This window comes from Tympanuchus pallidicinctus, unplaced genomic scaffold (genome assembly GCF_026119805.1).
Source record: "Tympanuchus pallidicinctus isolate F22 unplaced genomic scaffold, pur_lepc_1.0 scaffold4, whole genome shotgun sequence".
In the NCBI taxonomy this organism is placed as follows: Eukaryota; Metazoa; Chordata; class Aves; order Galliformes; family Phasianidae; genus Tympanuchus; species Tympanuchus pallidicinctus.
In genome coordinates, this window is record NW_026294758.1 from 892,918 (window position 1) to 908,580 (window position 15,663).

The 15,663-nt window shown below is 43.5% G+C and overlaps 1 protein-coding gene across 2 annotated transcripts in view; it reads right to left on the bottom strand.

Moving 5' to 3' along the window:
• Positions 1-3,066: 3,066 nt before the first annotated feature.
• The window catches only part of TDRD7 (tudor domain containing 7), a 38,114-nt gene continuing 25,517 nt past the window's right edge, over positions 3,067-15,663 (bottom strand). For both annotated transcript variants that reach the window (XM_052701431.1, XM_052701433.1), the window contains 10 exons: positions 12,962-13,145; positions 12,338-12,449; positions 11,332-11,534; positions 11,056-11,190; positions 9,348-9,431; positions 9,086-9,220; positions 8,143-8,253; positions 6,182-6,669; positions 5,633-5,793; positions 3,067-3,567 (listed from right to left, as the gene is read on the bottom strand). In XM_052701431.1, coding sequence (XP_052557391.1) covers positions 3,347-3,567; positions 5,633-5,793; positions 6,182-6,669; positions 8,143-8,253; positions 9,086-9,220; positions 9,348-9,431; positions 11,056-11,190; positions 11,332-11,534; positions 12,338-12,449; positions 12,962-13,145 — 1,834 coding nt within the window. In that variant the 3' untranslated portion in view covers positions 3,067-3,346. The remainder of the gene's footprint in view (positions 3,568-5,632; positions 5,794-6,181; positions 6,670-8,142; positions 8,254-9,085; positions 9,221-9,347; positions 9,432-11,055; positions 11,191-11,331; positions 11,535-12,337; positions 12,450-12,961; positions 13,146-15,663) is intronic.

Genomic DNA, 15,663 nt, shown 5'->3' on the forward strand with positions numbered 1-15,663 from the left:
TTCAATCATCCCAGTTTTCAACAAAGCAGAGCACACAGTGTTGTGGATGCTACTGCTCAGTGAACAGTGTCCATCTTCATCCTGCTGATGGCAGAAACTCAGGTTTCTCCATAAAGATCTGCATTTCCTCTGGGCTGACAAAACCTCTATGGCCAGCAGCTGTTAACATAAGGCACAACACGAAAACTCAAGCGCTCCTTGGTAAGATGTTTGAAAAGCAACATCTGGAAGGCATCATTTTCGATCTGCCAAAGCACACCTGTGCCTCCCAGCCCTTCTCCCCCCAGCACGCCCACTGCCTGCAAGCCACGCTGCTCTGCGTCGGCTCTCATTATGCAGCTTTCGTTATCAGCACACCGTTAATGCAACACAGCGCGGTGGAGAACAGGCAACACGTGGTGGGGTCAAACTGCCGAATTCCCTTCGCAGCCGCTGTGTGCATGAAAACACAGCGCAGGCAAACACGGACTCCTTTAGGCTCAGGCTGTCACGCATCCGCTGCCTGCTTCTTAATTGCTCGGGTTCTAACGCCCACGAAAAGCGCCGCCTCACACCTGGGTCACAAACAGCACCATCCGCTCAGCTCCCGCTCTGGGACTCCAAGCTTTCCTCGGGAAACTCAGCATCCCGGAGCCGCACGCTCAGCTCCGACCCCCGCTCCCGCTAACCCCGACGCCGCACTGCACGCAGGACGGAGCGCGGCTTCTGCCCCGCTCCCCGCCCGGGCGGCGCTCCGTGCGGAGCATCGCCGCACGCCGCGTCTCACCGCCCGCATTGCGGGCTCAGCCCGCACACCGCCGCCGCCCCAGGGAGACGCGGAGCAGCGCCGGTCCCCGCAGGCTGTCCGTCTCCGGGGATTCCGGATTTATCCACGCACGGCAACGCCGTTCCCGGCCCCTCGAGGGATGGAGACCGCGCCGCTCCGCGGGGCACGGAGCCCGCGGGTCGGGCTGCGAAAGGAACGGGACCCTCCGAGCCCTCCGGAGCGCACGTACCGCGGCACAGCCTGCGGAACCGCCTTCGCCTCCCGCTCCTCCCCGCTCATCTCCCACCTCCCGGCCCGGCCGTCACCCAGCTGCGGTGCTGGGAGCTCCTCCTGCCTCGCCGGGCTCCGGCTCCGCGCACAGCGGACGGTCCATGAGGGCAGCGCGGAGTGCCGGAGCGCGGAGAGCAGCATTCAGCGGCGTAAGGCGGGGATTTCTCACACCCACCTCCAGTCCGGAGGAGAGGACAGCCCCCGCTTCCGCGGATACATCCTACCCATTTTTAGAACCTGCAATGAAACTTGAATTCCAATGAATTTCTAGGCTCCAGGGGGATTCTCTACCGTCTCACCTAAATTCACCTCTCTGCGGCGTGAGGCGTTCTGTGCCTGATTCTCTCTACCTATAAAAGATTTTTCATCCCCAAATCCTTTTCTAAGTGTTCTTTCCTCAGCCTTCTCTTCTGCAGGCTAACTCCAAGACTCTCCTTTCAAGCCAGGCCCCCCAGTCCTCTTGCCTTCAGGACTCTTTGTAAATTACCCTTACAGAGGCTTTTTGCTCACGGGTGAAATCCCAAAATCATCAGAAGTAACAGCTGCCACAGTTGCTCCTATCCTCCCACACACCTGGCTGCCCACAACCACCATCCTGCCTCAGGGCGCATCTCTGAGCGACATCCTAAAATACCCTTGCACTTACAAACCCACGTTTTGGAGAAAGCAGTGGGAACATGCTGGTTGGAGCATCCCTAGAGCGTTCAAAGTGCCCTGGAGTAACTGCGCTTGGCCAGAAGGAAAGGGGAAGGTGCCGTTCCTCATCTCCACCACAGACTGGTTCCCATAGGAGAAAAAGTAAGAAGTGTAACAATTGAAGTCTCCAAGAGCAGGTTCCCAAAGCACAAGGATGTCAGCAAGATTGAATGCAAATGACAGATCAGGCTCCAGGCCAGTGCTCTTATCACAACTGAGTGTTAAGTGCCAAGGAAAGGAGCAGCATCCCTTACCCAGCCTGAGGTGAGAGGCAGTGCAAGAGAGCAAAAAGTGGAGTGACACAAAATGACTTTGAGATCAATACTGTCAACAGCAACTACTGAACAAACAGAAAAAAATTACGGCATTTTGTTCTCCCTGTCGTGCTCTGGTCAGACCTATTGCTATCAGAACCCTTCAAGCCCGGTTTTTGGGTGCCAAGACGATCGTGGTTCAACCTGGCAGGCAGAGCTGCAGAATTCATCTGTGCTAAAGCAATGAGGCTAAATGAGCACCGTCCTCCCTTCTGAAGGCTGATTAGATTCCAGAGCAGCCACCAGCCACAACTGAGAGTGGGGACAAGAAAAGAAGCTCAAAAAGCATCTTCATTCTCCTGAACATCTCCCAGGCTCTTTCCTTTTCTACAAATGCAGCACTGCACATTTCTGAGCCACAGTTCCCTTTCTGCCCATTCTCCCTTACCCACACAGGCAGCATGCTGGCAGCATCTAGGCAACAGGCTGTGAAACACAGCGATGTTTGTACCACCCCCAAGTACTTCCAAGGCCATTCAAGTTTAAAAGTAGACAAATATATACATATACATATATATATATATATATATATACACACACATACACACACACATACTGTGTTCAGAGGATTAGTAAGCAGTGTGCTGGCAGGACATTCCTTGCTCCAGTTTCCTGGGAGCAGCAGCTGCTCAAAACTTCTCAGAATCACTTCCCATTAAAAGTGAACCATCAAAAAGGAGGAGAAGAAATGCATTGAACTGAAGGAAAGGGAGCAGGATTCAGAAAACTCCTAACAAACAAGTACTTCAGTTGGGCAGTCCATGACTTCCTGTGAAACTTCCTTGCCCCTAGATTGGCATTTTCAACTATTCATCACCTGAGAAGTTAAGGAAGGGGGAAATCTCACCCATAAAGCCTGTTTTAGGCTTTGAATCACAAGATTCAGAAATACAAAAGGTTGCTTCCTTGTTTCCCACACGACAAAAATTCTACTAAAAAAGAGTGAGTACCCAGTAATGGCAAGAATTACGTTTTAACAGCTATGAGATGAGAAGCCCACCAACATTAAGGAACAAAATCTCGGTTCAGCACTGTTTTATTGATAAATAACTTTTTATTTAGTATTTCCACCCAAACATTCTAGTATTGCAGTAGCAAACAAAGTGCAAAACTTCATAAAGTCAACTGAAGTCAACAGAAAGCAAACTTGTTAAGCAAATCTTTTTCACAGAACACGTGTTTTTGAAGTTTATCCCCTTATTCTCTTCAAGGCAATGCAAGAACAGTTAAATTCCTCTTTGAAATCCGTTACTTGTTTTATTGCTACAGCAACCGAGCTGCTACATTTCAGAAGTGGCAATTATTCTGCTCCTGAAAGTTCTGCAAGACTCTGAGACACAAAGTCATGAATCCATATGTCGGTGTCTGGAAGAGACGTGTCCACTAAGTAAGTGACTATTCTCCGGTCCCAGGAATTAGTGCTCTCATTGATGGCCTGTATCTGTGCCACCAAGGGTTTCTTCTCCACGCGATTCCGAAATATTATCGATGCCTCTTCCGACCACTGCTGGCTTTTCACTCCTGGAACAAAGCAAGACAGGACCTCATTTGTAGGCTACGCCAGTGTGAGCGATGAAGTTTATGAAGAGATGGCGGGGCTTAAAGACTTGAGGAAATTGATATGCAAGTCGTGAAGGCAGCTTCAATCTAAAGCACAAGCACAAGCTTACTCATCTCCCACGCAATTATTAGAGACTAACATTTTCTCTCAGAGCAGAAAGCTGTGGACAGCTTTGCAGAAGTGAAAGGCAAACGCACTAACTCGCTGAGCACTCCAAGAACAGCAGCTGCCACAGATGATCACGGCTTGTTACCTAGACAAAAAGGAAACTAAAGATCCTAACAAAAGAAAGCACTAATTGGTATTCTGACTGAGTCTGCTCAAGCAACAGCCTTCACTTAGACTTTCTCCATCTTAAAGCAGCAACATCTTCTAACAAACCTTCAAATCCCAAACTAGTCCTGCAGACAGAACTGAAGGGAAATGCAAGGGAAATGCCTCACAACTCCTGCTATGTATTTTTTTTTTTTTCAGGAGGGAATCTGCACCTCACAAAGGCTGCTCTGCTTAGGGGAACTGTAATCCAAGCAGGTTTTTGCATATAGTTGTGATTCACCAAGAGGCGACTCCTGCAGAGCAGGAATTCAGCCTCCTCACGTCACTGCTGCTGCACAGCATCCAGACACAACGGGCTGCAAACTCTCTGCATGAATTCCCAAGCAGCAAGTTATGGCTATGAGAAACAAAACAGCAAAGTGACAACACACTGCTTTTGCTTTATCAGCAGCTGACAGGACAGAACATCACAAGCACATAACTCCTTACAAGTACAGTAAAAATGGAAAAAAAGAAAAGAATAGGGCAGCTCAGCTAGCTGCCTGGGATGCTGTGAGGCAAGAACATCCCATGACTTAGAGGCTCTCTTGGCAGGAACCTGTACAACCCCAGCACAAAGACACAGCTAGAAGTTAGCTTCACTGCCACACTGACCTCCTACAACCCCAGCCTAGTGGGAACACGTCCAACCTCTTGGCTAGTTCAAAGCAAGGTCGCACTGCAGATCCACAGCAGCAGAGCTCGAACTTCGTGCTGCCCTGTCAGTTTGCAACCCTGTGAGCAACCGTGCCAGGTTCTTGGAGCAACCTGGTGTAGTGGGAGGTGTTCCAGCCCATAGCAGGGGGCTGGAAATAGGTCATCTTGATCTTGAACTTCCCTCCCAACCCAAAACATTCTGAGATTCTATGATTTTCAGCAAGCAGATTCTGTAATCCAAGCTTTGTTTAAATCGTGGTGAGCAAACATGGAAATCATCAAGTAAGAAGAGAGATGTCTGAAAGCAATGCAAAAATGAAATAAAATTGGAGAAATAAGGAAGAGAGTGACCAAGTTTTAATTTTTTTTTAAATTTTATTTGTACTTTCTCTATGCCCAATTCTATCAATTACATTACTGTAAGTTTGATGGATGAACATCAATTTCAGGCAACTTCTGCTTCCAGATATGCACTGGGAAACAGTAAATATGGCCAAGATGTGAAAGAAATCTTACCCAGAAACTCTGCATCTATTCCCTCACTTTTGTAGACCAGAATAAACTGAACATGAGTTTTTCCCCAACAGATACAGCATAACTTTCATGACCTGTGGTGTTTAAAGACCCCCACAGCACTTGGCCTTTATTTCCCTCTGTACTCTGCCTAAGAGCCACCATAAATATCAAATGACAACCATTTGTGACACTGAAAAGTAGCTGCTGTGAAGGTTTAAACAATGATTGATTTTATGCATGCTAATTAAGAGCACTGAATTAAATGAGTAGTAAAATTGAACCATCTTCTTTACTTATGTAAAGAAGAAAAACAGAGGCTTTTGTTAATGCCAAGTTGATGGTATAGACAAGCTTGTTTGAGCAGGTTTTTGCAAGTATGCATATGCTTACTTTAACAAAAAATAATGCCTCCAGCATTCAGCTTTATCCCTTTCACAGTTCTACATACCTGGTACCCCCACTGATGTAAGACATAACCACACTTCCATCCCCCAGCTCATCCCCCCCCCCAAAAAAAAGAAGATGCTGAATACATACCTGCAAGCTGAGCTTTTATAGCCTGGAAAGGAAGCTTCCTGAATTTATCCAGGAGTGGCTGTACTTTATCTATGCTGATAACCTCATGTTTACCATAGTCCAGCACATACACTGACAAAAAGCCTTTTCTAAGAATCCCTTTTACTATCACTCTGTACCACCTAAAAAAGAGGAAAAGAATAAACACAGTTTGTACTGACACGCTGTCAAGGTGCCAAAAACTAACAGGTAACCACAGGATGTTAACACATCTCAAGCTTCCCAGATCTGGTATTACCTGAATACAAAGTCCTTCCAAACACTGTCTGGAAACACGAAGCAATCTCATTTACTGCCCTAATCTCTCAGCTACCATCAGACATCTGCCACCTCATTAACAGCGCAGGACATGAGGCATTTCCCAAAGGAACAGCATTCAGGCCAAGAGTTAAAGAGAAATTCGTAATCCCGCCATTAACTCCAAAACAGCCAGGCATGTTGACTTACCAACATTTAAGGCACAGATAAAAGCCTCCCTTCACAGACTTTGCTTTTAATCGAAGCGCTTACCGATTTTCAATCTTGGCTGCATATAACTTGTTTGTTGCGATGTTCACCGGTCTCTCCTCTGCCATGCTGTAGTACAGGATCATTTCCTCCATCAGGACCTCCAGATTGTGTATCTCTTTCCAAGGCTGGACAATGAAGTGACCTGGGTGGCAGGCTACTGACACATAGACATCCATGAACCCTCCCACCTCTGACAAGGGTAGAGGCGGTGGCATCTCAGTGCCAGACTCTGCATCTCTGGGCTCTGCTGCAGGCTCCAGAGAATCCCTCCTCTCCAGCCTGCCCTGATTTAACTGCAGAGCTGCGTCACCTGTCACTTTGGTGGAGCCGGCCCCCGTGGGGGTGACGCTCAGGAAAACATCTTTCTGATGCTTCCACAAGTCTGCATTTACAATCCGACGATTGATGCTACGATCCATGTTTGGGAAATCCTCCGGAGCAAACAAGTAGATGTGTGCGATTCCCTTTGAACCATCCTGCTTAACCACCTTTAAAAAGAAGGCACAGTTTAACTTCCAATTCACAACCACTGAGTTCACATCTGAAGACAACATCTTCACACAGAAAAGAAACGGTTCGTTGCTTTGTACATGCACAGGAGTATTTTCAGGGTTCTCTCAAATGCACCGATGAAATTGATGGATATTAAGCCACCCACAGCTGCTAAAAGCTGTTATCCTGCTAATGTAAAGCAGACAAAACTGGAGTTGGGTTCTGCTCTGCCCGAGAGGTTCAATCTCACTGCTGTTTGACACAAATGCACACGACTGCAGTTTCCTGGAAAACATCAGCCACTGCCCATAGAGCCCAAACAGCTAAGTAATGCTAGTAACACTCAGTCCTTCAGAAACCCCTTCCTGTCCCTCTGCTAGATGAAACCCAGTAAATTAAGTACGGAACGAAATGAAGACAGAAGAAGCTTCCACGTTTGGATCGTGTATAGTTTTCAAGCACTAGCATAAAAATATTGTCCTACTTAGCAACAGACATTACTGACAGCAGCTAGCATCACGGACAATAACCACTGAAACTGGAACTTGAGAAAGCCTGTAACATTTGTTTACAGATTCTTCTGATGATTTTTCCAGCCTTCTCTACTAACTAGAGCCAGTTACTGCTACTTACAGGCAGCAAACGGGACACAGGAACAAAAGCTTTCCAAAATTTAAGCACACACCTCTTTTACACTATTGAAACAAGCAAAAAAATATTACCACACAAACTGTCTTTGAAGAGGATATTTAGAGAAGCCAGCTGCAACACTCACCAGTCCCAGACTATGTGAGTTACGTTTCAATTGTGAGGTCTTGTGTTAAAGGAAGCAAAAATGGACAGGGAAGCTACAAAACATGTTCTCAAACTGTTGCAACAATGTATGGACTCAGATTTTTAGGAGGAAATCAGCTCTGTTTAGTTTCTAGATAGGAAAAATATTTCCTTCAGAAGGATGTTCTTAGCTAACTGAACGCTGCCAATGGAAAAATACCATCTCAAGTATAACACAAGCCCATAAACAAAATAGTATATGATAATGAAATCACACTGGATTACAAAAACAAACAGACAAAGCAAAGGTGCTTTCCAGGGCCAATACGAAAACATTATCCTCTCGTAAGAGGCACAGAAAGAATTTAAGATTGACAGAACACATATGTCTTTTCTTACCATGAAACAAAAACTGTGTTTATCATCAGTTGAGAAGATCACTAACTGCATATCACTGGACTGGCACGGGAAAACTAGAAAAGCCATCAGCTGCTACATTCTTGGGAGGAAAAAGACTTCTAACGAGCCAACTATTCTTATTCTGACTGTGACAGGAACAGGACTTCACACAGCAAACGTAACCAAGAGCTGGCCAGAAACTATTAGACATCACAACAGATAAATTCTGATGAATGTTTAAGTTTCAGAGTTACTCCCTCTGGATTTCAGGCCACACAGGCATTTCGACTATTTACCTGCATGCTGAATTCAGGATAATCCATTACATTGTCTCTCAGCCACAGCACAGCCTCAGGAGTCCACATGCCAGCATCAGGAGGCAGATCTGCTAAGCAGCATTTTACAGCCTGAGAAGAGAATTAAGTATACAACAACAGGGAAACTAGTTCATGCATTTCTATTTACAGAGCACTACTTAATACTCATAGATTCAGCAATATGTAGGTTGCTCCACAAGTAATGCCTCCTATTTATTTCCTTGGAAACGGCAACAGACATAAAGAGCACAATATCACCATTTTACAGAGTAAACTCTCAGCTACAAAACACTGTTTTTCAACATGGTCACCATCAGTCATGGACAAGAGCCATCACGTTGCACTCCTAACAGCCTGCAGAGGTGACACACCACCACTGCATCTCTGTGCTCATGTTCACTGTTTGGTCTCCTTAAACATTCACCAAGTGCTGATGAATGTTAATGGGTTCCACTCCTTTACCCCCGAGTGGAGGAATTCAGTTTCCCATCTTTGCACTGTCCACACTTCCACACCAGGCATCATTCTGTCAGGCTGCCCCTTTGCTGCCATCTGTCACGTGGCAACAACATGGACTGGGATATCAGTGAGGAGGTTCAACCTCAACTGTTGTACCACCAACATTCACCTCTGACAACACGGGCCAAGGTAATGAAACAGGATGTGTTACTTTGCGAGCAGACCTCAGGTGTGACACACAGAAACATGCAAAACCAGTATCATAACTCACACAAATTAACAGAGCATCCTGCCAGTACGCAGGACTACATCATGACCTATTTCAGTGAGGAGATGCACAATGAAACACACTCCAATGCTGAACACTAGTAACAAAGAAAATTCCTTACATAAGCCTGTAAGAAGCAGCACTAAGACACGGTCAAGAAATCTAGGGCAGGTTAGCTTAAACACATCTTTATACCTGGGGAGGGATTTTGATTACTTCTCTCAGGAACTGTGATGGGATTTCTCTAAGGTCTGATACTTTTACATAAGCTACTGTTCCAGTATCCATGAAGCGAACTCCAAGCGCCCGTCTACTTTGAATTATTGTTATCTGAAATAAGACAGGAAGATGAAACACTGTGAGCAGATTCAAGGAAAGTAAGAAGACAGATTTAGGGGAACAGCAGAAAGTCTTTCCTGTGTAGGAAAACTTCTGCCTTTCTTTGAATACCTCTTACCTCTACTCGTGTCCATTTTCCTTTGCAATGAAACAAGCAGATCTTCCCACAGAAAGGTTGTGACACATTAAACTCAGATGCCTCCTGCAAATTCGAAACCAAAAGTTAAAATGCACAGAACCATCACTAGCACTTAACTAGCTGCTCCAAAAGCCACTCACAGAACAAACAGTTACAGAAAGCAACCACTTAATCTCAAATTGTAAAGCTTTCTTCTAGCCTCAGAAGTATTTCCTGTCACGTCAGTAAAGCTTTAATTCTGTATACAGCCCAGGGAAGTGATAGAATTACTACCCCTGGAGATGCTCAAGAAACACGGAGAAGTGGCACTCATGGACCCAGCTTAGCAGGCATGGTGGGAATGGCTGATGGCAGGACTTGGTGATCTTAGTGGTCTTTTCCAACCATAATGATTCTATGAATTGCCAGCAAAAATGTGTTTGGAAGCAAAGAATATAAAAACCAGCAACCATTACTTTAATGTTTTGAAAAGCTGTGAAACTGTAATAGCTAAATGAAGAAGTTCCTAACTTTATATATATACAACATGCCAAGATGTTTAATGAAACAGATTTACTCAAATAAAGCCTCATGGGACTGATATCTGATGTGATGACCCTAAGTAAGACAACAAGTCAAATGCTACATTATAAAAAGCAAGAACTCCCATTGGACAATCACACTTGATGACACATCTCAGTGTCATCAAGTTCTCAACACAAGTTGTGGAGTCAAAATGGCTTCTGTCCTTGACAGCAATGAGAGGCTCTGTACACTCTGTCTAGAAAATCTGACTAGTTGCCTGCCTTTATGTTGCTAAAACTGTCAGTGTACACTTTATACTGCTTCCTGCATTGTTCAGTTTGCTTTAAACTGACTCTTGGTAACTGAAACATATTAAAGTGTTTCCAAATGGAGCGTGCACAACAGGAACATACCTAAAAACATTTTGAAAAGGTGGATTTACAAGAAGTGGTTCTAACCGTGCCTGACTTTTCAAGGATCTGCATTTTATGATTTCAGCTAGATATCAAAAAATTAGATTCTCTTCAGATTTCTTCACTTTGCATAAACCCTCAGATCTAGTAAGGTTTGCTGCATGTCTGCTAAGGGCATGTAGGATATCAGACTTCTCTGTCATATGTCTGCTTTAAAGCAACTTCATTATTTCAAAGACACCTCCTATACATCCGTTCTGTTTGAAAGGATCCACATTTAAAAGCTAAGTGTACAGACACGTGGCACACGAGACCAAAATCAAGCTGAAAAGCACAGACCTTGGTTCTGTCTTAGACAATCCTTCTCCTGTCACTTCAAAGTGTGCTGTGAGCTGTTTATACACCTGAACACCATCATGTAGGTAAAACTTGAGGAAAAAAAGTACGGCAGATCCTCCACAGAACTTTTTTTTCCCCCTAATCAAACCAAAGCAGTTTCTATAGGAAGCTTCTCATTATGGGTCACTTCTGTTACTGCTGTAACTACTCAAAGAAATTTAGTAGTAGTTACCGAAGCCACAGGGAGAGAATTTCCAAGAGCATCAACAGACACTCTCACATCTGCATCCCAGAAAATGGCACAGAATTTTTAGCTTTTTTGAACAGACAACACAGATGCCTCAGATACTTGAGCTTTTATAGAAGAAATGGACTGATAACACCAGAAAAAGACCACATGATGAGACATATCTCCTCCACTGCACACCTACCTTGTGAAGAAAATAGTCTTCTATCTTCTGCAAGACTTCAGAAAGCTTAGACAAGCCTTCAGATGGCAGCTGACAATACAGGTTTCCATCTGAGAGAATACTGGTTACTCTGACATTGGTATATAGTGTATCTACCTAAAATTTTAATAAGTAAAAAAGAAAAAAACAAAACATACACAGTTTGTGAATTTGTGAGTGCTGTTTTTTTTTTGCCCGTTAAAAATCTTTGTGGTCAGTGATTTTCAATGAATTAAATAGGAAGCAGGCAGACAGTACCTGTAGGTTCAGTTCAAAAGACTTGTCATACAAAGCCTTCAGACAAGTCGCATTGATGTTGATATCATCTTCTCCAGAAGTGTCATACAGAACAAAGAGAGGAATATCACTCCTTTCCAGTATTTCCACAGCAAATATTTTGCAGTATGTCTGCAATTCTACAGCCTTTACTAGGAGAGGATCATCACAAAATACTTCCAGCCCTGTAAGGCAGAGCACGATTTTTTGAATCATTTTATTGAAGGGAAATTATAATAATGAGGACTGTTTGAAAGAGGAATCCTTCTAAGAATCAGGAAGCAGTTGGAATGTCCTACTGGACTTCTACTCGCATTCTACTGCCTGCCTCCCTTCTTAGGGCAGAAAGCTGTCTTCAAGGGGGAAAAGAAGATCCTCTTCAGAGACAATCAAAGAATCAAGGCAAATGTGTAGACAAAATGAAGAAATGCATCCGAGTAAAAAAAAAAAAAAATACACTAAGGGTCATTCTTGTCAATTTCATATATTGAAAACAAAACAAAGCATTCTTAAAAAGTTAGAAATGCCCACTAGTCTTAGGCAGTTAAGTAATTTCCAGCAGGGTCAAGGAAATCTGCCAGTGCTGAGTGGAGAAGGATCACTTTAAAATAGGTGAATGAGATCACAGATCATGTTAATTTGCATTTGTGGTAGGAGCAGTTAAGCTTATACACTATTTCATACAACAGTGGGTGCTCTCTTTAGGCTTGCAGATCCTGAAGGTAATACATCCAAGATAAGTGCAGAAACAACTAAGCTTCATTAGAGAGACACTGGGGTCTTCTGACAAAAAGGTTTGTTTACAGAACCTTTCTTGTCTTTCTGTGCCTACCTGTATCTGCTTGGATTGTTATTCATAGCTATTTACAGACTATTTTTTACCTATTTTGGATGGGTTCTAGTACTCAGAGTAACTACACATTAGCATCAACAACTCCCAGGCATTTCAATCCATAAGTCTGTAGAATCAACACTGGTTTTCTCTTACCTGCCAGTTTACACTTTGCAACTTGAAATGGAAGTGAGCAGAACTGTTTGTGAAGTTTGTACGTCCTGTTGCTTTCAATAATCTCACTGAAGCCATGGTCAACATAGTACACCTGACAGTGGAAAAAGAAATAAATAATAAGCTTTTAAATATATGTTATTGAGTTTATGGAAAATGTATTAAGCTACTGTGTTCTGGGCATCCACTGAACAGGCACATCAATTTTCACCGTGTTACTGCTGTATAACACCACGAATCTCATGTTCATTTCCTTATTTAGATGTTCAGTGTCTTCCAGAAAAGCTTCCCAAAGTTTCTGTAAAGCTATCATCTCCGACAGAATCTCTCCACTGGAGCAGTGCTGGAAGGACTCAGCACACGGCCTCAAACTGCATGAACAAAGGTGGTAATTTTAACTTGCAGATGGCCATTTAATTTTGACAATCACACAACTTAAAATAAACTCTTAAAATGTCCTTAGTTTTTCATTTAATCGAAAACAGAAGCACTTCAGGTTGGAAAAGGAAAGAATGAAGTAACACAGAATGCTTGAAAACTGACCGCACATGGGAGAAACAATTGTTTCAAGCCTTACTACAAATGTCAAAACAAAGAATCACTTGCCTTTAATCTTTTGTCCTCCACAGAAACTATTTGAGCACGGAGCCAGGCTTCTTCAGTGTGCACAGCTACAAGTTGCCCAACGCTTGGACAAGTAACCTGTGATGCACTGGAGTTCTTACTATAGTATGCTTTCATTTTATCTTCCATTTGTTCCTGAGCGCCAGAATAATCTTTGCCCACATACCTACAATCATTTCAGTATAAAAGCACCAAACAAACAAACAAAAACAACAAACGAGAGTTAGCATGAAATGTCAAAAAGCTGAATAAAAACCCAAGATCCTCTAAATTAATAGATTAATAAATCATGGATATATCCAAACATATTCTACGCGCATCTGTATCCAAATACAGGGCAACAGGAAAATACTGGCTGACAAAATAGAGCTATTGTTCAGTGCTAAATGCTGCCCAGTGACACAGAATCTAACACGCATCTTTAGAAACAAATCTTACTTGATTATTACAACCACACAGAAGAATTTGACAGTAAGAGCAGGTTATGCAGGATGAAGCACAAAAGAACTGCAGGAGCACCTGAGTTACTCTGTCACTAGCAAATACTACCTTCAGCGTGTTTTCACTGTAGACTGTGAGCACAAGGCATCTAAAATACAGCTTTACAGATCCCTGCCAAGCCCCATGCTGTTTACTCTCAGCCATCAGAACAATTCCGAGATCAGGCAGCTGATCTCCAGTTTGCACTGAAGCAGTCTGCCACATGAATCCTTAATAACATTCTGAACACACCAGAAACAGATCAGATGCAGCAGCCAGAAGGAAAACTTACTCCTGTATTTGACAGGCAACACGAGCAGGTATACAATACTCAAAAGTTTACTTCCTGACATTGGTTTCAGCAGGACATGTAGCTACAGGAGAAGCATTACAGCAGAAAGTTTAATAACGTGCAGAACCTCCTGCCCTGCTACTTTCCAGTAGCAGCTAAGCAGCCTACTGACAAAGATTTTGGCTGCTAAAGACAACTGAAAAAAATATTTTTCATGATTTATAGGAAAGAATATTGGGAAAAAACCTCCAGGAAAGTGTTACACACAGGTGGCCAGACAAGTCTGCATTCAGCATCACTCTTAGTCCGAACTGGGACTAATAACATGCCAAGGAAAGCCTGGTCCTTCACTGTGAAAGGAACCGGCGGTGTTATGTTTCCACAGTGAAGCAAACCATGACATTTTCCATTCAAAAACATGAGAGAAATGTATTGATTTTTTCTTGGCATGGCAAAATTTTTTTTCCCTTCAAGTCTACTTGTGACCTGGCCCACACAGTATGCAGATCTCCCAGCACTCCGTCCTGCACCGAGGACGACGCTCATCACCAGCAGCTAATGCCCACGTAAAGGTGACAAGTCCAGAAATTTTAATATTTAATACTGTACAAAAACTCTGGTACAAAATTCGGGAATTGCTGCTTCAGAGGAAGTTTAACACAAGCAGATCAGCTCATCAGTGTCACAGCTCAGCCCACGGGACGCAGAGTATTCCATTTTATCCCCTACAGCCACGCTCATTCAATGACAGGATTGAGGCAGCTGTCCAGAGCCAGGGTGCAGCTGCAACCAGAGATTCATTACATTTCTCATTCCTGAGACAGACAGAACTAATGCCTCCCAGCCTGAACCGAGTTACTTTCCCTCACCTAGGACAAAAAAAACTGAGAGCACTGGAAGGCTGCAAGGTTTCTTATTTCAAGACAGTGTTCTGAAGCAGAACCTTTGAAAAAGGTCACGGGGAAGACCCCCAAAACCAGAAAAATAATACAATCTGGAGAACACTCATCTGCTCACAAAAAACAGAGAGGAAGCGCACTACAGGAACTAGGCCAGCAGCTGAAACAAAGAGGCCAACATTCTCCAACAAGAACTTAAGTCTCAAGTATGGGGATTTCCACAGAACCATCAGCCTTTATGGCTATTACCTCAGAGAACTACACTGACACGAAGAAAGTTCAGTGCTGAGCATGCCAATAAAGTAATGACAGCTAGAGAAGAAGGATGACTAAATTTCAGCCTTAAGGCTAGTGTGCTATTTACAGCCAGAAATGAGGAAATGGATGGCATATGATTAACAAGAGGATCTGTAAGTAAATCACAAGTGCTCCTACTTAGCTCAGCTGTGCTCAAAGGTCTGGCTAGGATCCACCTCGTGAAAGCCAGAACTGTAGAAACTAATGGCAAGAGACAGAGCTACCAATGCACTGTATTACTTGGCAGCTATGCAATTCAAGTTCTGAAGTGACAAATAAACCTGTTTAATATGAAGCTGAATTTGAAATAAGTTTCAGAATTAATAAACCCCCCAGAAAAAAGTTGATCTTTTAAGTTCTAGGAAGATATAAAAAAAGTTTGTTATCTCGATAATGAAGTAAGGAAAGCTTACCATATAGCATTTCCTTAAATACTGACACAGAAACTACAATCCACTTCTTACACCATGCTCTGAGGCTATGCTAGTAACCACCAAATCAGGACCCAGAATAGTTTGATGGAATCCTCCATCCCCAAAAGATAAAACTGCAGTATAATCTGAACAAACCCAACTCAAAACTAGTTAGAAGCAAGTTAGTTATAAGTGTAAAAAAAATGCTTTGATAGGTGTTAGAGTAATACCTGAACGCTGCCACATGTCACAGTCGGATTATTTCAAAAAAGCCCTCCAATAGCAAGTCCTACCTGCTTTGAC